The sequence below is a fragment of the Pogona vitticeps genome, chromosome 2 (genome assembly GCF_051106095.1).
Source record: "Pogona vitticeps strain Pit_001003342236 chromosome 2, PviZW2.1, whole genome shotgun sequence".
Lineage (NCBI taxonomy): Eukaryota > Metazoa > Chordata > Lepidosauria > Squamata > Agamidae > Pogona > Pogona vitticeps.
The window spans coordinates 230,285,849-230,305,640 of record NC_135784.1 but is presented as its reverse complement, the minus strand read 5'-3'; the positions used below and the strand labels follow the sequence as shown (position 1 = coordinate 230,305,640).

At 40.3% G+C, this 19,792-nt stretch overlaps 1 protein-coding gene across 6 annotated transcripts in view; it reads right to left on the bottom strand.

The window, feature by feature from the left end:
* Positions 1-19,792, bottom strand: part of GLIS3 (GLIS family zinc finger 3) — a 242,632-nt gene that overhangs the window by 47,627 nt on the left and 175,213 nt on the right. For 4 of the 6 annotated variants that reach the window (XR_012084315.2, XR_012084316.2, XM_072992156.2 and 1 more), the window contains exon 8: positions 17,486-17,647. The exons of 1 other annotated variant lie outside the window; for it this stretch is intronic. Coding sequence is in view for 3 of the 5 variants with exons in the window: in XM_072992156.2 (XP_072848257.2) it covers positions 17,486-17,647 (162 nt within the window). In the remaining 2 variants the exon portion in view is untranslated. The remainder of the gene's footprint in view (positions 1-17,485; positions 17,648-19,792) is intronic. One more of the 6 variants, XM_020801556.3, reaches the window with a different exon arrangement.

Genomic DNA, 19,792 nt, shown 5'->3' with positions numbered 1-19,792 from the left:
TACATGGGTCTATCTGTGTTTATTCTGAGGTAATTCCCATTATGTTGAGTGGAGCTATTCCAAAGTAGACATGCCTCCAATCACTACCTAAATACCAGCATGAAATTTGCTTGCACAGTTCCTTCTAAATCTTTCTTTTTGAACTGCATATTTTAAATAATGCATTATTTCAGGTGAGGCAATCAGACTGCCTCACTTCAAAAAACTTGAGTGGTTCCCAGAAACAATTATTTACTTACTGGAGCAAAGGAGGCCCCTATCTGAGCCTATAGATGGAGCCTTGTTTAATAATAATAATAATAATAATTTATTATCATTGTAAGTATATACACATACAACGAAATTCACAGACACCCAGAGACCAGACACATGCACACACATAAAATTCCCCAAACACTCCCCACCCACTAAAAGTCCCCCACTAAAAATACAAACATCTACACCGCAGGCCAAGTAACACAGTCCAACTAATTATTCACTACTGGTGGTCTTTAAGCTCATTATTAATTGCAATTATAGCTCTGGGATAAAAACCTATTGAGAAAACGTGTGGTCCGAGCCTTAATTGTTCTATATCTTCTGCCAGATGGTAACAGTTCAAAAAAGTTATAAGCAGGATGGGAAGTGTTTTCTAATATACTTAGGTAAGCAAAACTTTGCTCCTGAGAACAACTTAAGTGTGTGTGTGTGTGTGTATTCTTGACAGCACTTCTAATGATTATAAACTCCCAGAATAAGAAATTAAATTCAACTCCCATCATTTTCTCATTTTAGGTATGATTGGATAATCACCCAAGATTTAGCAAATCAAAGGGAAGTAATTTGAAGGGAACAAAGCCCTTAAATTCCTCAGTTTTCACCTGCATTATATTTGAGTTCAAGAGCAGACATTAAGTTGATGTGAATCATGACACACTTCCCAAGACAAGAACTAACAATCAAGAGACCTTTTCTTTCCCATTTCTCTTATCACTGTTGTTTATCAGACTCATGTTTGCTTTATGGAGTCCCTGGTTGTCTTCATTATTCAATGGAAATCAGATACCACAAAAATATGCTTATGAATAAAGTCAATCAGGAGGAAAATAGCTTGATATTTATTCACCCACACAGATAGGTTTATTATAAAAACATTTGAGAAGGTATCACAGTGACTTCAGTGCCTGGACTAGTGCTTCCTACCGTTATAACACACGAAGACTGACATTTATGGAGCTACACAAGCATCTTGGAGCCACAGAGTCTGTGCTATTATCAGTTCAGGTGATGCCCTTTTCTCTGGCTGTTAGTTATACACCATTAAGTTGAAAGCGACTTATAACAACCCTAATAGGACTTGCAAGGTAACTAAGACATTTTAAGGAGTGGTTTTACCAGTTCCACACCCGTAGCAAGTTTCCCTGACCAAGTGGAGATTCAAACATTTATGTATGTATGTATGTATGTACAGGTATGTATGTATGTATGTATGTATGTATGTATGTATGTATGTATGTATGTACGTACGTACGTACGTACGTACGTACGTACAGTGGGGTCTTGACTTAAGAACAGCTTGAGTTAAGAACATTTTGACTTAAGAACCGCTCTCATAGGAAAATACTGACTTGACTTAAGTACTTAGATTTGAGTTAAGAACTGAAAAAAACCATGTGGGAGGCAGGGAAAGTGCAAAATGTGAACTTTCAGTTAACTGTTGGCCAGTGAAAAGGGTGCCTGTCTGCTTCCTCACTCCTCCCAGCGTTTAGAGAGTGGATTGGGAGACAGTCTTCGGACTGCCTGGTACTGTACTGCCTGGACTGTATTTTCCCTGCCTTCCCTGAACCTTTCTTGACCTAAGAAAAAAAGAAACAAAATATCCCCCTCTAGTGGTCGAAGGTGGAATAGCAGATTCCCATTAGTTTCTATGGACGGAAAAGAGCAGATACGGATCAAATGGTTCTCAATGCATTCCTATGGGAAATGCAGATTTGACTTGAGAACATTTTGACTTGAGAACCACCTTCCAATACGGATTAAGTTCTCAAGTCAAGACCCCACTGTATGTATGTATGTATGTATGTATGTATGTATGTATGTATGTATGTATGTATGTATGTATGTATGTATGTATGTATGTATGTATGTATGTATGTATGTATTCATTCATTCATTCATTCATTCATTCATTCATTCATTCATTCATTCATTCATTCATTCATTCATTCATTTGATATCCCACCTATCTGGTCTTATGACCACTCTAGGTGGCTTCCAAATACATATAACACAAAAATTATTACATCATCTAACAAATTCTTCAAGATGGAAAAAGAAAATAAAAAATAAAGAAGAAAAAATCAAATATTAACTGGAGGGAAGGCCTGCGTGAACATCCATGTTTTTAATTGTTTTTTAAAGATACCTAGCGAAGGGGTCACACAAATCTCTGGAGGAAGATTGTTTCAGAGGTGAGGAGCTACCGCCAAGAAGGCCCGGTTTCTTGTTTTTTCCTTCTGGGCCTCCCTCGGCGTCAAGCTCCTCAGCCTCACCTCCTGACTCGCTCGGGTGATACAGGTAGACCTTGGTGGGAGTAGGCGTTCCGCCAAATATCGAGGCCCTAAACTGTTTAGGGCTTTATAGGTAAGCATTAAGACTTTGAAGTCAACGCGGAACCGAATGGGCAGCCAGTGCAAAGCAGCCAGAATAGGAGAAATATAATGGTATTTTCTCGCTCCACTAAGGAGTCTTGCTGCCGCATTCTGCACCACTTGGAGTTTCCGCATCAACCTCAAATGCAGCCCCCCGTAGAGTGCATTACAGCGGTCTAATCTTGAGATTACGAGTACATGTACCAAGGTAGTGAGTGCCCCCATATTGAGATAGGGTCACAGCCAGGCTATCTGCCAAAGGTGGAAAAAGGCGATACAGACAACGCCACTGCGTTTCCACGGTGAGCGCCAGGTCCAGATGGATCCCCAAGCTGTGAACCCCACTCTCTGCAGCAAGGGACACCCCCCCCAAATGAGAGTCACCCAAGCTGCGGACAGTGGGGGCACCCACCCTCAGAACCTCTGTCTTGTCTGGGTTCAACCTCAGCCCATTTTCCTGCATCCATTGCAGCACAGTCCCCAGGCAGAGCTGGAGGGACAGAATGGCATCTCCTGCAGTTGGTGAAAAGGAGATGTAGAGCTGAGTATCATCAGCATATTGATGACACAATGGCCCACACCCCCTGATGACCCCACCCAGCAGCCTCATATAGATGTTAAACAGCATTGGGGAGATGATCAAGCACTGCAGAACCCCGCAACTGAGGGTCCATGGGGCCGATAACTTCTCCCCAAGGTGTACTCTCTGAGGACGCTCCCCAAAGAAGGATTGGAGCCGTGCAAGCACATGGCCACCAATTCCCAACCCAGAGAGCCTCCCCAGGAGGATACCGTGGTGGATGGTATCGAAAGCCGCTGAGATGTCAAGAAGGACCAACAGAGATGTTTTACCCCTGTCAGCCCCCCTCAACAGGTCATCATACAGGGCAACCAATGCTGTCTCTGTACCATGGCGGGGCCTGAAGCCTGACTTAAACAGATCCAGGGCATCTGTTTCATCCAAATGAACGTGAAGCTGGTCAGCCACCACCCTCTCGACCACTTTGCTAATGAAAGAAACATTGGCAATGGGCCTACAATTGCCAATTTCGTCTGCCGTCAAATTAGGTTTCTTCCTTATGGGCCTAATGAGTGTCTCCTTGAGGGCAGGAGGGAACCTGCCCTCAAGGAAAGACCCATTAATTATTGCTGTGTCCCATTCTGTTGTTATCGGCCTGGCTGCTTTGATTAGCCAGGCCGGGCAAGGGTTGAGGGAGGAGGTGGTGGCACGACAGTGATCAAGCGCTTTGTCCACAGTATCTGGTGTCACAGGCTGAAAAAGATCAAGAGTCACCAGGCAAGATGGAGCACTGGTCATCTCTGCTCGACTCACTGTATTTTAAAAAGGAGAGAGCTCCCAGCGGGTGGCCTCCACTTCAGATTTTAAAAATGCTGCAAATTGGTCCGGTGTAAAACTAGGGGGAGGCCCATCACTCAGACCAATTCCGGATAGGTCACACACTATATGGAATAAATCCGCCTGCTGATTTGAAGCTTCACTTATCCTGTTAGCGAAGTATGCACGACTAGCAGCCTTTACCTTAGTCAGGTAGAAGTTAGTTGTGACCCTGACAGCTATCCAATTATAATCCGTCAGGTTCTTCCTCCACTTGTGCTCTAGCCTTCTCCTAAGCCGCTTCATCGCTCGAAGGTCCTGGTTAAACCAGGGCGCAGGCCGAGCTTTGCGTTGGAGAGAGCATTTAGGCGCGATCGTGTCTATAGCCCTGGTGGCGGCGGTAAACCAGCCATCAACCAGAGCCTCGACAGGAGCGCCAGCCAGGTCAGCCGTAATACCTCTCATGGCATCCTGAGATGCCATCAAACCCTGATCTATAGAGTCCTAGTCCATCACTCTATCCACCCACACCAAATTGAGTATCTGCTTCTCTGGTGGTAATATGAGATAGACAGCCCTTTGCAGCACTTGTGCCAAAGTGTGGTATGATAGCTACATTCTATTAAACAGAACAACAAAGAGTATTGTAGAACCATAAAGATGAACAAGTAAACCCCCACACCCCCAGGTAGCCTGTGGGATGAGGCCACTACACTCATGACACTTCCACAGATGGGAAAGGAAAAAAGAAGAGTCATTACTGCATATACACACAAACAGAATAATGGCACTGATCACTATAGTATAAGACTCAGCCTTGAACCTGTGGTTCCCAGCAGCTGTAAAAGAAATTAGAACCATCCTTTACTGCAGTCTGTCTAACCAATGTGTCAAAGAGAAAGGCATCAGAAATATACAGTTGTCTTTGTATCAACAGCCCTCACGATGAACATGTGCACCCTGGTACTTCTTACTACATGATACCATAAAATACAATATTTTTGCCATCCATTGTGAAGAGACCTTGAAGGCCTTGTTGTTTATAGATCTTTGTTAAGTCCACACTCCATCAGCTCTCCTGAGGGCAGAACTAGACAAGATGCTATATTTGCATCTAGAAGCAGTGCTCCCTCAATGGGCAAAATACATCTAATTCTAAAAGAAAAAGCATGTTTGGACATTGGACTGTAACACTGGCTTTCTTCATATGTCTGATCACTGAGATAACAAAAGAGACTGCATCACTAGATGAAAAATGCCTTAAGATTGGAAAATATTTATTCCTCTGAACTGTTTTTTAACCAAGAGAGACAACTTCCATTTGGTTCCTCTACTCCCTTGTTGTTGTTGTTGTTTAGTTGTTAACTTGTGTCCAACTCTTCGTGACCCCATGGATCAGAGCATGCCAGGCCCTCCTGTCTTCCACTGCCTCCCAGAGTTGGGTCAAATTCATGTTGGTAGTTTTGGTGACACTGTCCACCCATCTCGTCCTCTGTCGTCCCCTTCTCCTCTTGCTCTCACACTTTCCCAACATCAGGGTCTTTTTCCAAGGAGTTTTCTCTTCTCATGAGATGGCCAAAGTATTGGAGCCTCAGCTTAAGGATCTGTCCTTCCAGTGAGCACTCAGGGTTGATTTCCTTCAGAATAGATATGTTTGTTCTCTTTGCAGTCCACCACAATTCAAAAGCATCAATTCTTCAGCGGTCAGCCTTCTTTATGGTCTAGCTCTCACTTCCATACATCGCTACTGGAAAAACCATAGCTTTGACTATGTGGACGTTTGTTGGCAAGGTGATGTCTCTGCTTTTTAAGATGTTGTCGAGGTATGTCATTGCTTTCCTCCCAAGAAGCCGGTATCTTTTAATGTTGTGGCTGCTACACCATCTGCAGTGACCATGGAGCCCAAGAAAGTAAAATCTGTCACTGCCCCCTTTGATTTGCCAGGAGGTGATGGGAACAGTGGCCATGATCTTAGTTTTTTTGATGTTCAGCTTCAGTCAGTTTTTTGCACTCTCCTCTTTCACCCTCATTACAAGGTTCCTTAATTCCTCCTCACTTTCTGCCATCAGAGTGGCATCATCTGCATATCTGAGGTTGTTCATATTTCTTCCGGCAATCTTGATTCTGGCTTGGGATTCCTCTAGTCCAGCCTTTCACATCATGTATTCTGCATATAAGTTAAATAAGCAGGGAGACAATATACAGCCTTGTCGTACTCCTTTCCCAATCTTGAACCAATCAGTTGTTCCATATCCAGTTCTAAATCTTGCTTCCTGTCCCAGATATAGATTTCTCAGGAGATAGATAAGGTGGTCAGGCACTCCCATTTCTTTAAGTACTTGCCATAGTTTGTTGTGGTCCACACAGTCAAAGGCTTTTGCATAGTCAATGAAGCAGAAGTAGATGTTTTTCTGGAACTCTCTGGTTTTCTCCATAATCCAGTGCATGTTAGCAATTTGGTCTCTAGTTCTTCTGCCCCTTCGAAATCCAGCTTGTACTTCTGGGAGTTCTCGGTCCACCTTGTTAGGATTTTGAGCATAACCTTGCTAGCGTGTGAAATGAGTGCAACTCCTCTACCCCCTAAACCTGAACAATTCCCCATCTGTTGTTGTTGTTGTTCAGTTGTAAAGTCGTGTCCGACTCTTCGTGACCCCATGGACCAGAGCACGTCAGGCCTTCCTGTCTTCCATTGCTTCCCGGAAATTCCCCATCTACCTGATCATTATTAAAAGTTCTTCTTTTGTACTTTAAAAATGGATACTTTCTGGTCTCATCTCCTTAACCATTCCCCCTTTTAGGGGGAATGGTTTGTTGTAGATCTTGTTTGTTGTAGATCTTCTGTAAGGTATGTTGTAGATCTTCTGTAAGGTATTCTAGGAGGTTTTTAGCAGAAGATCAAGGCAAAAGCTTTTTGATGGTGACATTCTATACATGTTGACTGAGAAGTAAATGCCTCTGAATTCAGTGGCCAAAATCCTGTTGCTTAGTGTAGTACGTTGCAGTTAGAGTAGGCCTGTTTGAATCGACAGAACTTATGGAGATGTTCATTCACCTAAACCCCATTAATTCTATGGGCCTACTCTAGTGTTGTTTATTCTATGAGGGATGTAATTATATCTTAATATTAGTGTTTTATTGCATTTTACTGATACCATTATTAATTACATTGTAAACTGCCTGGTGTTCTAGTGGCTTTCTGGAAGAAAGGCAGACAATGTATAAAAAAACAAAACATGTATCATATTTTCAAGATGACTCTTAACTGTCTGCCTTCCTTGACCAAGGCTCAAAGATTGGCTAGTCTTCTATGAATAAAGTACTACAGTACATCAACAATCATCCTGACAACTACAACAGTAAAGGAAGGGAGGGAGGGAGGTGGGGGGGAGGAAGGAAGGAAATAATGATAGGACCTGTTTAACTGGATTTGTTTCCTATAGATTCTCTGTAGAATCTCTATCATGAGCAAATGTACACTACAAATTTAAGGGGTTCCAGGTCACAGCAACAAATGATGTGACAACAATGAAAGAGGGGAGTGCAAATGTCAATCTAACCACATTCAGTGGGGTTTGTAAGTTTAGTTTTTAATTCATTATAATAAAGAGAATGGGCTGACCACAGTTTCCACTATTTCACAAGAAATAATGTGATTAAAATCCTTAAAAACCTCTGCAAATCATTAATCCTTCTGCATCAACATCACTTTTGAAAAAGCCACTCTACTCTACTGTGTCTAATTTATATTTCATTTTGAGAACAGGAAGTAAAGGGATTAGAGATGAGGATTAAAACACTTACTCTTTACAACATTTTTATGAAGAATGGGTTCTTAGTTGCCATGGGCACTACTTAGTGACCTTTAGCCTCCAAAGGCAGTTCTTCGTGCATTAACAAAATATTTCAGTCGGACTCCAATGGAAGCAAATGAGCGGACCAACTAGGAAACCAGATTGCCACTGTTATCTTCTGAATTCTTATTTTTGAAATTTCAACAATGAATTGTGATATGCAATTTTGAAAGAGAACAAGTAAAAAGTAAAGTTGAATGTTGAAAGTCCACCCTCAGAATATAAAGAGATAGAAGAAGAACACTGAACTGAAGGTTGAGAAGGACAGACATTATGAAGCTCTCTTTAGCCCAATCAACTGTTACACTGCCTAAAACTGACAAAAAAGCACTCCTTGTTATGCTCATGCTTGGAAGGTGACTAATCTCATGGGGCTCTTCACATCTGTAGCTTGCAAGTATTGTTATGGCAGATTAAGAGCCACTAAGGTTAGTACATGTGTTAGTAAGAAATCAGAAAGAGGGGGCAGCATGAACTGATACAAATTTTCCTGCCTTACTTTTACAAAGAGGTGCACTTTGTAAAGGCATTACCTCACACTTAAAATAAACACCAGGATTGTTCTGTAAGAAAATAACAGTAACAAAGATCTATGAATGATATGCCTGTCAAAACTGGACTGTCCAACACCAAACTTCTCAAATTGAACAGAAAAGCACACTACTGACAATGCGGTACTGCCACTGAAATAGTTCTTCATTGAGTGATGCTTTGCACTTTATAAGGTTTCCAATATGGCTGGCAGTTATTCCTCTAGTATTCTATTATTTTATGAAGACAGTAGAATAGTTATTGTCTACTACAATTCAATGTCTCATATAGCTTCCCAGAGAAGTGAATAATCCATTAACCGCAGGTTCCTGACCAAGCAGGAACTATGGTTGATGGCTTTCAAACAAACTATGACACTGAAGCCAACTTTAAACTATGGCTTTATAACTGTCATGTCTGGAAGCCATTAACCATAGTTTCCCAATTCAGATATGTGGGAAACTTTGGTGAATGTTGCTTTCCTGGCTCATTTTACTGTTTGCAAGAAGAATCCAGGAAAAGTAGCTAAAGTGGGTGCAGGAGACCCATCTACACCTTAGGTTATGCACATATATCATGTACGGCACAGCAAATCAGGTCACTGCATGTCTTAGTCATTAAACTGAGATCTGATCATCCAAATCAGGGCTCTGCGTCAGACCTCTGGACAATATTGTGCATGCCCAACTTGTTTTCTTTCTGATGTTCTTTTCATAGGATGTGAGGAACTGTCTACTACATCATCAAATCTGGATTGAAGATTATAAAACTATAAGCAATTCCATCCTGAAGATTTTAAATTCAAGAACATGATGTATATTCCCTGGATAGCCAATTTATCATATACAGAAAAAAAGAGGGAAGGGGGGAAGTAAACACCAAAGATCCCAGCAACTGATTCCAGATCAGTGTCACATTGTGTAATGAACCTACTTTCTCATGTCTCATTTATAGACCTCCAATGTTTTCTCAGTTCTTCTTTCGCTATTGCTACTGCTGTACTTCTTATTTCCAGTATTGCTGGTGCACTGGGGTGGATCAAAAGGGCAAAGCCTACACATTAGGAATCAAGTCCTATGACTTTGCAGGTGAGATGACATGTTCACAAAATAAGTGATTTTTGAATTTCAGGAAGCAAATGAACAGCTACTGGTAATTGATGTAAACTGGTAATTTAAAAAAATGTGGGAATGACTTCAGTTGCTGGAATTAGTACAGGGAGGATGAGGACCTGATCTTGGTTCCATGTTCTTTTAATTTTTTGCCTTAATGTTTGGTCCTTTTCAAATTTTGTACTTTTTGTACTTTTGAAGTTGCTTGTTGATGGAACCCCAATTTTTATAAGGCATATTTTTCTTTCCAGAAGCATAATATCCAGGTTATTAAAATCAACTGTATGATTAATAATAACCTGTTTCTCTCAGTATAGTATTATGGTTTCACTTCCTTCTAAAACAGGACGTGGCTGGAATTCGTAATAGAGAGGAAAAGATATGAATAACCCATAAAAATTAACCAACTGCTGAAAAATGATATTTGCAACTTGATTATACCTTCTTGGCTTTGAACACTTTCTCTCATTTCTGCTACCTTCCCAAGCTTATTTGGTGAGGACACAACACAGGGCCTTCTCAGTGCCTGCTCCCAGGTTTTGGAATGCACTGCCCCCAAGAAGCCAGATTGACCTCCTCCCTCTTGTCCTTCTGTCGTCAGACAAATACTTTCCTCTTCAGGCAGACTTTTAAGCAATAGCTCAGGAATCCTGTTTTTTTTTTTTTTCACTTTGCAAGTTTTAAAATGCTTTTGAATTGTTTTTAAGTGGCTTTTTAAATCTGTTGTTTTATCTGCTGGGAGCCCCTTTGGGTTCCCTACAGGGAGAAAAGTGTCAAATAAATAATTTAAATAAATAGATATTACTTACACTTTGCTTCATAATTATTTTCTGACACTATCTCATGCCGATAATTGGGTCACATATTGCACATATGAATCCCACAGTTTCAACCTGAAGGTGGGCCACAGGTTTTATTGTTGCTTATCAACATAATCATTCAGGAGGTGATAGGCTATCCATGTCATGCTTTCTTAAGTCATGCATGCCTTTTGGGATTTTTGTCAACATAGGTTGGTTCTCACCTGGAAATTATAACACTGTTCGCCCTTTATCATTTTTTACTGTCATCTAATGAAGTGGAACTGTGATAGCATGGAAGTAGCTTCTCACTTTGACTACTGGATCTGTACAGTACATGGATTCGTGAAATCAACAAGCCCATACTCACACATGCTTCATGGCAAATAAAGGTACTCTGTACATGCCTTTGGAGGAAGGCACTGGTATTTTGACAGTAGGACTTAACAAAAAAAATTTAAATAATAAAGATCATAGTATGTCCAATACACAATTTCAAACAAGTATGTTAATACTGGGGTTTCCTAGGTAATGGTGTCTCCCAACATTCCAGTCTGCCCAGTTTGAGCAGTGTTTCCAGGGAATGAAAGAATCCACAAGGCTAGACACTCAGAACCACTACACCCATCTTGCAAGGTAGTACTGCCACCACACCCACACAAATACCAACACTCCCAGTAGCTGGTAAGACCTGGTTTTAGTACCATAAACCCCCTGAGCCAAAAACGTAGAGAAGTTTTATATTTAATTAAAGATCGAGAAAAAAAGTTCCAAAAAGTTTAAAACATATTTTGAAGAACACTTGAAGCAAAAGGGACAATCTGAGACAAAAGCTGAGGAAATCAAGAGAACACACAAAAAAATAACAAAGCTAAGCTAAACTGCCTCATACTCACGTATCAGTGTACCAGTGGACCCTCGACTTACAGACGGCTCGACTTACAGACTTGTCGAGTTACAGACTTCTCTGGCTGCAAAATTTAGATTTGCCTTGCAGCCAGAGAATCGACTAACAGACCAGAAAAAAAACCAAAATGGAATAAAAATAGAATAAAAACCACTGGTTATGGGATTAATCGGTTTTCAGTGCACTGTAGGTCAATGGAGATTCGACTTACAGACTTTTCGACTTGCAGCCACCATTCCAATACGGATTAATTCCTTAAGTAGAGGGTCCACTGTATAGTCAGAATACACAGAGCACATCCTTCCAGACATGGCATTACAGGACAGCAACTGAGCATAGCATCTCCTGAGAGGTAAGTTAACTTCTGAGTCCATTTTAATGCATTAAACATCACATTCTGGACCCTTCCAGATGTTCTGCTGATCAGGCTTCAAGTTCCCTGGAGTGCTCCCAAAGATAAGAGCACTTTCTGCATCCTCCCTTCACACAGCTGAAATCATTTTCCAATTAGTGCAATACCAGGGAATAAGTTGACTTAGCTTTGAAGGTCTCATAGGGGATAAACTGCAGGTGTGACTCCCTTCTTATTATCAGGAGGACACTGCCCTGGACATTCTTAGCCAGCCACTGACAGAGCAGATGGATTCCATGTTCCTTCTTTCTCAGTTTCTGCACAATTCGTTTAAAGCTCTCTCTCTCTGTGTGTTGTTCTTAGTGAAAGATGAAGAAAGAAGAATTCTCCAACAGATTCTAAATATAAATTCTACACATAATCATTTAAATTTCATTTCATAAACTGGCTAAAACTTTAAAAATTGAAGACCTTTCCAGTACCGTGTTTCCCCGAAAATAAGACAGGGTCTTATATTACTTTTTGCTCCAAAAATGTATTAGGGCTTTGTGACATTTGCCCCTTTGTGGCCCCTGTTCGCCTCCCCAAAACAGAGAGCTCAAGAAGGCAAACAAAAAACCCACCTTTTCACACGCTGCCATCAGTTGATTTCTTTATCAACGTACTTTACTTAGAAAAGACAAAGGTCCATTCATTACTGTCTTTTGAATAAAACAGGTTTATTGATTACAGATGTTTCTATAATAATTCATAAGTATCTTCTTCAGGTTCATCAAGCAGTTTTTCCCCAAAAATAAATCATTACAGACATTAGGACATTACTTTATATATCATATTTTCTGTATAAGACACCCCCATGTATAAGATGCCCCCCACTTTTCTAACCCCAAATTAAGAAATGTTAGTTTTGATTATTCAGCCTCTGGGCTCAGAACGCTCAGACATTACGAATCTCTGTTGAATCTGAGCACTGCCTACAGGCTCTACCTCCAAGGAGGTGTATTCCAATTGCTTTGATCCCTGTTGCCCCCTTTTTGTAGGGGGGAAGGGATCAAAATGCTGCAGGATCGCTTTGATCCCTGCTTTCTCTTTTAATGCTAAGCCCCGTGGGGCTTTGCAAAAGGAGGGGGAAAGGGATCAAAGCAATCCCGCAGTTGCTTTGATCCCTGCTTTCCCCCTTCTTGCTATGCCCGGGTTAAAGAGGGGGAAATGGATCAAAGTGCTGCAGGATCCTAACTGTAGGAAGCTAAACCTCGTGACTGAAGGAAATCTGTTTGCAAAGAGAAGGTATGGGCCATTTTGTTCTCTCCTCAACTTATGTCTGGATATAAGATGACCCTCAATTTTTAGTCTAAAGATTTTAGGCAAAAGTATCATCTTATAGATGGAAAAATATGGTACATTTCAATAGACTAATGTCTACTACAAATATTAAACATTCATTGAACATCCTATAGTTTGAGTGTTGAAACTGATTTTAGTTCTAACTAGTGCAGACCTATTAAAATGAATGGAACTCGTTACTTAGCACTAGTGTGAAGTCAACTCATATTAAAGGATCTACTCTGGTTGAGACTAAGATTGGATTTATCCTTAAACAGTGAGATGCTGTAGAAAAAGAAAGAATTACAACTTATTGCACCCTGCTTACCAAACCTGAACCTTATAATGGCTCTTCTTTTATCTTCTTTGCTTTGCTTAATGAAACAAAGTAATTTTACTTAAGTTTGTTATGGCCCACATTTTAAAAGAATATATCACTCTTTTTAAATGAAGTACTCTGCCTCCTATTTCTGGAATAAGGAAGATGAGCTGGAAATATCATATGCAAGAGTATTTCCTCTGTTTTTGGGAACTGCAGTTTTTGATAAGCTAGCAAGCAAATTCTGGGCTCTCATTTAGAGTCTAAATGGATAATGTCCTGCAAAATATTAATAATATTACAAATCATTTCCTGCCAAAATCTCTTTTCCTCATAACGTTTCCCCATACAGTGTAAAAAATCTATTTGTTCTTCTCAGACTTCCAGAAATAGCTTTACAGTTTTTTAGATCTTAGATAAATTTAAAAGAGCCACCTACTACTGATTCAAAAGCTTAACCATTTGAGACTTCTCCCAATAATATATTAAAGTTCTAGATGACATTTTCTTGAAGCCCACCCAACAAACTGCTGTTTTGAATCAATGTGGGGTGGAACTAGAGATGGGCATGAACTGCCAGTTTGGCGGTTCATGCTAGTTCATTTATCAGCTGAACAGGAGTCCAGCGTTTCAAAACCCCACCCCCTCCTGTGGGCACAAACTCAAGAGACAGGTGAAGCAGGGAAGCCAGGCGGCTGCCTCCAAGTGGGCGTCCACTGGAGGAGCCAGGGCTTTAAAGTTCTGAACACCTATTGGGCTGATAAACAAACCAGCATGAACGGCCAAACTGGCAGGGCATGCATATCTGTAGTTGGAACTGTGGTCCCTTTCTTGCACTGATCTGAATTTACTCACAGCAAGATTCCATACTGTACTCAGTTTGCCTTCAAGGTTATCCAGACTGACTTTCCTCACTAAGAGCATGTCCCTCCCATTTCTCCCCTTCTGGTACCCACTACAGAACTAGCTGAATGCTCCAGGAGATGTAATTAGCTTAGGCTAATTCAAAGCTAAAACACACACTACATTAAATATTTGTTGTTGTTTAGTGGTTAAGTCATGTCCGACTCTTCATGACCCCATGGACTAGAGCATGCCAGGCCCTCCTGTCTTCCACTGCCTCCCAGAGTTGGGTCAAATTCATGTTGATAGCTTCAGTGACACTGTCCAGCCATCTTGTTCTCTCTCGTCCCCTTCTCCTCTTGCTTTCACACTTTCCCAACATCAGGGTCTTTTCCAGGGAGTCTTCTCTTCTCATGAGATGGCCAAAGTACTGGAGCCTCAGCTTCAGGATCTGTCCTTCCAGTGAGCACTCAGGGTTGATTTCCTTTAGAATTGATAGGTTTGTTCTCCTTCCAGTCCAGGGGACTCTCAAGAGCCTCCTCCAGCATCACAATTCAAAAGCATCAATTCTTCGGCGGTCAGCCTTCTTTATCGTCCAGCTCTCACTTCCGTAAATCACTACTGGAAAAACCATAGCTTTAACTATGTAGGCCTTTGTTGGCAAGGTGCTGTCTCTGCTTTTTAAGATGCTGTCTGTTTATCATCACTTTGCTCCCAAGAAGCAGGTGTCTTTTAATTTTGTGGCTGCTGTCACCATCTGCAGTGATTATGGAGCCCAAGAAGGTAAAATCTGTCACTGCCTTCATATCTTCCCCTTCTATTTACCAGAAGGTGATGGGACCAGTGGCCATGATCTTAGTCTTTTTTTAATGTTGAGCTTTAGACCATTTTTTGCACTCTCCTCTTTCACCCTCATTAAGAGGTTCTTTGATGGCAGAAAGTGAGAAGGAATTATTAATCCTTGCTTGGTATTCATCCAGTCCTGCCTTTCGCATGATATATTCTGCATAAAAGTTAAATAAGCAGGGAGACAATATACAGTCTTGTCATACTCCTTTCCCAATTTTTAACCAATCAGTTGTTCCATATCCAGTTCTAACTGTTGCTTCCTGTCCCACATATAGATTTCTTAGGAGATAGATAGGGTGGTCAGGCACTCCCATTTCTTTAAGAACGTGCCATAGTTTGCTGTGGTCGAAACAGTCAAAGGTTTTTCCATAGTCAATGAAACAGAAGTAGATGTTCTTCTGGAACTCTCTGGCTTTTTCCATAATCCAGCACATGTTAGCAATTTTATCTCTAGGTCCTCCCCTTCAAAATCCAGCTTGTACTTCTGGGAGTTCTCGGTTCACATACTGCAGAAGCCTATCTTGCAGGATTTTGAGCATAACCTTGCTAGTGTATGAAATGGGTGCAATTGTACGGTAGTTGGAGCATTCTTTGGCACTGCCCTTCTTTGAGATTGGGATGTAGACTTATCTTTTCCAATCCTCTGGCCACTGTTGAGTTTTCCAAACTTGCTGGCATATTGAGTGTAGCACCTTAACAGTGTCATCTTTTAAGGCTTTAAATAGTTCAGCTGGAATGCCATCACCTCCACTGGTCTTGTTGTTAGCCATGCTTTCTAAGGCCCACTGAACTTTGCTCTCCAGGATATCTGGCTCAACCCACTATCTGGGTTGTCCGGGACATCCTGTTCTGAATAATAAGAGTAAGTTATGCTGGTATATATTTAATGTGGCTGGACAGAAACAAAAGGCTACATTAAATATATACTAGCATAATTTATTCTTTTATTCTCAAGTAAGTGTGCATGGCCTGGATTGGGATCATAGTAAGTGACTGGTTTAACTCTTTCCCCAAGGTATCTTCTACCAAAGTTTGCCCTCCCACTAACAGGCAGAGCATCCACAGCCACCAAAGAAAGCTTCCAGCTTTACAAAGGGAGATAGGTTTGGACAAAAAATTGCTAGGTGAGAGGATAAACCTTCTGCACTGGTGCGCTGTGTTCCTAGTTTGGATTTGAGCAGTGCATCTTTATCTTAGGTTAAAAAAACACAAGCAATTGTAAACTGCATTTAACACTCTCTCTCATTTAGCTCTGGGGCTCAGTCTATATTAAACTAAGGGACAATCAGTTTCTAGACAGCTATCAAATCAATGTAAATACAACATCTATTCTATTTTAGCTACATTCTTCTATTTTAGCTAAAGTTTCTACTAATACAAATAGGTGTTTATGATTTTATAATGCCTGGAGATGCTCTTCTTACAGGTATGTACAGGGGAATAGCAAGATGGCCATTGTTCCCCAGGATACTTTGTATTTCCATCATCTCCCTAGATGCAGTATGCATCTGTAATTCACCTTGACTTATTACCAAAACCTTGAATGAATTCCCAGAAGGAAAAGCAAAATGATATAATGATTCATTATGATACTGGCAATATCAGCATAACCATATACTGTCAGAGTTACAGAAATCCAGCTGTACTGGAATCCATAGGCATTCTATCACTGTAACTAGGATTTCTCACAGTAAGAGCATGCCACAGCGTATGCATGTTTGTGTGTAACCTAGTATTTTCAATATGTGCATGGCATTTTGAATGACAAGTTATATCTTAAGATAGCAAAATAACATTATTTAGTGTGGAGTGCAGAGGTTTAAAAAGAGGATTAGGGGCAGTCAAGCAGGATATATTAAACAAATCCATGACTAACAGGGTGTAACAGGAAAGGGTCTCTTTCTATTCAGCTGAATGGTTCCCCAGGGTCAGAGCTATTACTTCACTGTGCTTTTATCACCTTGGAATTCTTATGGTTATTTTTGATGAATTCACATTTTTGTAAAGATTTTTTTTAATGTTAAGCCAATTTTCATTTTAATAAAGCCATAAATAACCTTAATTCTGACTTTAAAGGTTTATTGTTCCTCTCATTTTTATTATTATGCCAAGAAATATTTCAAATACCAACACGTAAAGTGAGTTAGTCATATAACATTCTTAAACATTTTGTAAGTGCACTATAGCTTATAAATATTATATGTTATGGCCTAAGAACTCATTTTTAAGCCTCTGAACCAATTCTTTAGCATTGTTTATGAAATGTATTCCAAACTCAGATTGATACAAAAGTAAGTGAACAATGCAGCCAGGTCTTCATTTTATGCTCAGCTGCAGAGGAAAAGTGATTGGTTTCTTGTATTTCTTCTGCTGGGTTGTGTGTGCAGAAGCTATAGATCAGTAAAGAATGAATGGGAAATACAATATATGGAGCACAATATATACACTACAAAGCAACAGCAAATACTACTTAGAAATAATGATGTATTGTTTGATATCCACATGAGGGAATATAAATCCATGACAGTATAAATTTTCATCATTATTAGTTTGCACAGAGAATCTATTTAAATCAAGCAGGGTGGGCTACATTAACTAAAGCAGGATATAGCAGATTGCACCTTTTGTATACCTTTGCATTTGCAGATCTCATCCATGCATAGTCCTGGCCTGTGAAAGTTACCTTTTTCCTGGCCTGCTGTTCTTTGGATGAATGGGCCTTTACATGTTTTCTTAGAGAACTTGGATCTGTGTATCGTTTGGTGCACCCAGGAATCTGGCAAGCATAAGGTTTCTAAAACAACAACAACAATAACAACACAGAAATTGCTAAGTCAGAAGATATTTTTTTTAATTGTATTTTTCTAACCAACTTGCAAGTTTGATACAATGACAGTAAAATGGCTATACTGCACCAGAGAAGCAGAGTGGCCAAGCAATTTATAGAAGAGTTAGGAGATAGAAAGTAAGGCAGAATGGCAAGAAAGGGACTGTTTACATTTTGACTTCTATTTGACTCTGGTCAAATAGAAGCCTGTCGTTTCAAAAGAAGGCATATGCATAAGGGCTGAGTTTCTTTCTTTGACAAGCTAGAGTAAGATACCCCATCAACAGCTACCTGAGCTGCAGTTAGAAAACGACACCTCCAACGCAGCCTGCACTTTTTCTAACTTACCTATAAGAAACAAGCCTGGCACAACCATTTGCCATGAACTTTTCGGATTCTAATTTCTCTGCACTATCATCAAGGCATCAGTGCATGCCTGAGGAAGTGGTATTTGATCCGTGAAAGCTATCAAATCGTTTGGGCGTTGTTGTTTTTTAGTGTTCTAATAAAGGTATCACCCACTCCTGCGTTGACTTTTGCAAGTGTACACCACTATTCCATGCTGTTGTCATTCATTCCCTATATTATCCAAGGACAGATATGTAACAGATGTTTAAAATTAAACAACTGCTTGTTGGTTCATTAGTACCCCTACTTTAATTTAGCTGCAGTGATGTTATGAAATTTCATGCACAATCAATTGTTGTGGGAGCGTGACAGTTGTAGCCCACTGAAAAATAAGCATGCCAGAAGTTTTACTCATGTTTTATTCTACCATGTGAGCAGGACAATGCAGATGTGACACATGCTAACTGGTGGCCTCTATGTTGTCTGCTCATGCAGCACAAATGGTTGCAAGGATGAGGTCTTCAGCACGGAGAGCACCAAGTGTGGAAATGTCCATGAAGACAGAACTCCGGGTTATGTGGTCTGAGATTCTGAATCACATGGCAAACCTTCCATATACTGTACAGCTATATACACAAAGGCTCTGACCCTAAAGACCTCCATATTGCATTTTAGATACCAGGTTTTGGAGTTACTTAGTCCACACACTGGAGGCACAATTATCTGAGGTAGTGCCAGTCTCATGTTGGAAGGATGCCAGAGTCTGGATAGGGCTTATAGTGAAGCTTAGAGTAAAGGAAACCTTATACAGGCCTAGAGAAATGGTCGGGCAGTGATCTATACCATGGGTGCAATCAGAAGCAGAGGCAAGAGGGGAACTTTACATGCTGATCAAATATATTGTCATCTCTATTTGTACTTACAGTTTGTAACCCACATAGAAAACTTTGGTACAGTCAGAAATTACATGTCTCTAGTGAATCAGGTAAAGAAGCTGCAGTAAAGTCCCAGACATAGAGATACAGAAGAAATCAGCTTGAGAAAGAGAGAATGAAGAGGAAAGGTTAGTTGCAATATGATAGATGGGAAACAGAAGTAGAAAGCAAGATCTATATGTTAAAACTTCAAAAATGTTGTAGGGCACATAATGAACTTGAAGTGATGATGTATTGTAACGTATGTTGACTTTCCATGAAACAGTTAGAAACCTGCACTGTTATCAGTGTATCTAATTAAAAATGAATGTATTCAATCAGTGTACCTCATTAAAGAACATCAGAGTTGGTGGTAAAGAACTATGCTCGTTCTTTATTTATTTATCTGCACTGGTCAGAATATGCACCTTTTGTGCCATCTAAGGATTGCTCCATTCATCACAGTTTCCTTCATGGATAATATTTACTATACAGGAAGTCATTTATGTATCATTGTGTTTGGTGCATGATCTTTGTATATATAGTAACTGCAGCCGACACATCACCATTTATAGTATGCACTGCTATTTATGCATAGAAAACTGTTACCAGTTAAGCATTTTTTAAAAAATTCTTCTGCAAGGTGTTTCCTTCATTGAAAAAACTAACAAACATTTGTCTTGTAATGCAGTCTCTGAGGTATTATTCTCATATATTTGTTTCTACTGCTCTTCTGCAGAAAGAGCTCTAAGTAAATCTTGGTCTTGAATAGGCTTTATTTGTGTTAGAACAGTCTCTGCCAAAAAAAATCTGCCAGTTTTATGGAGCCCTGTTAAGGATCACAGCACTA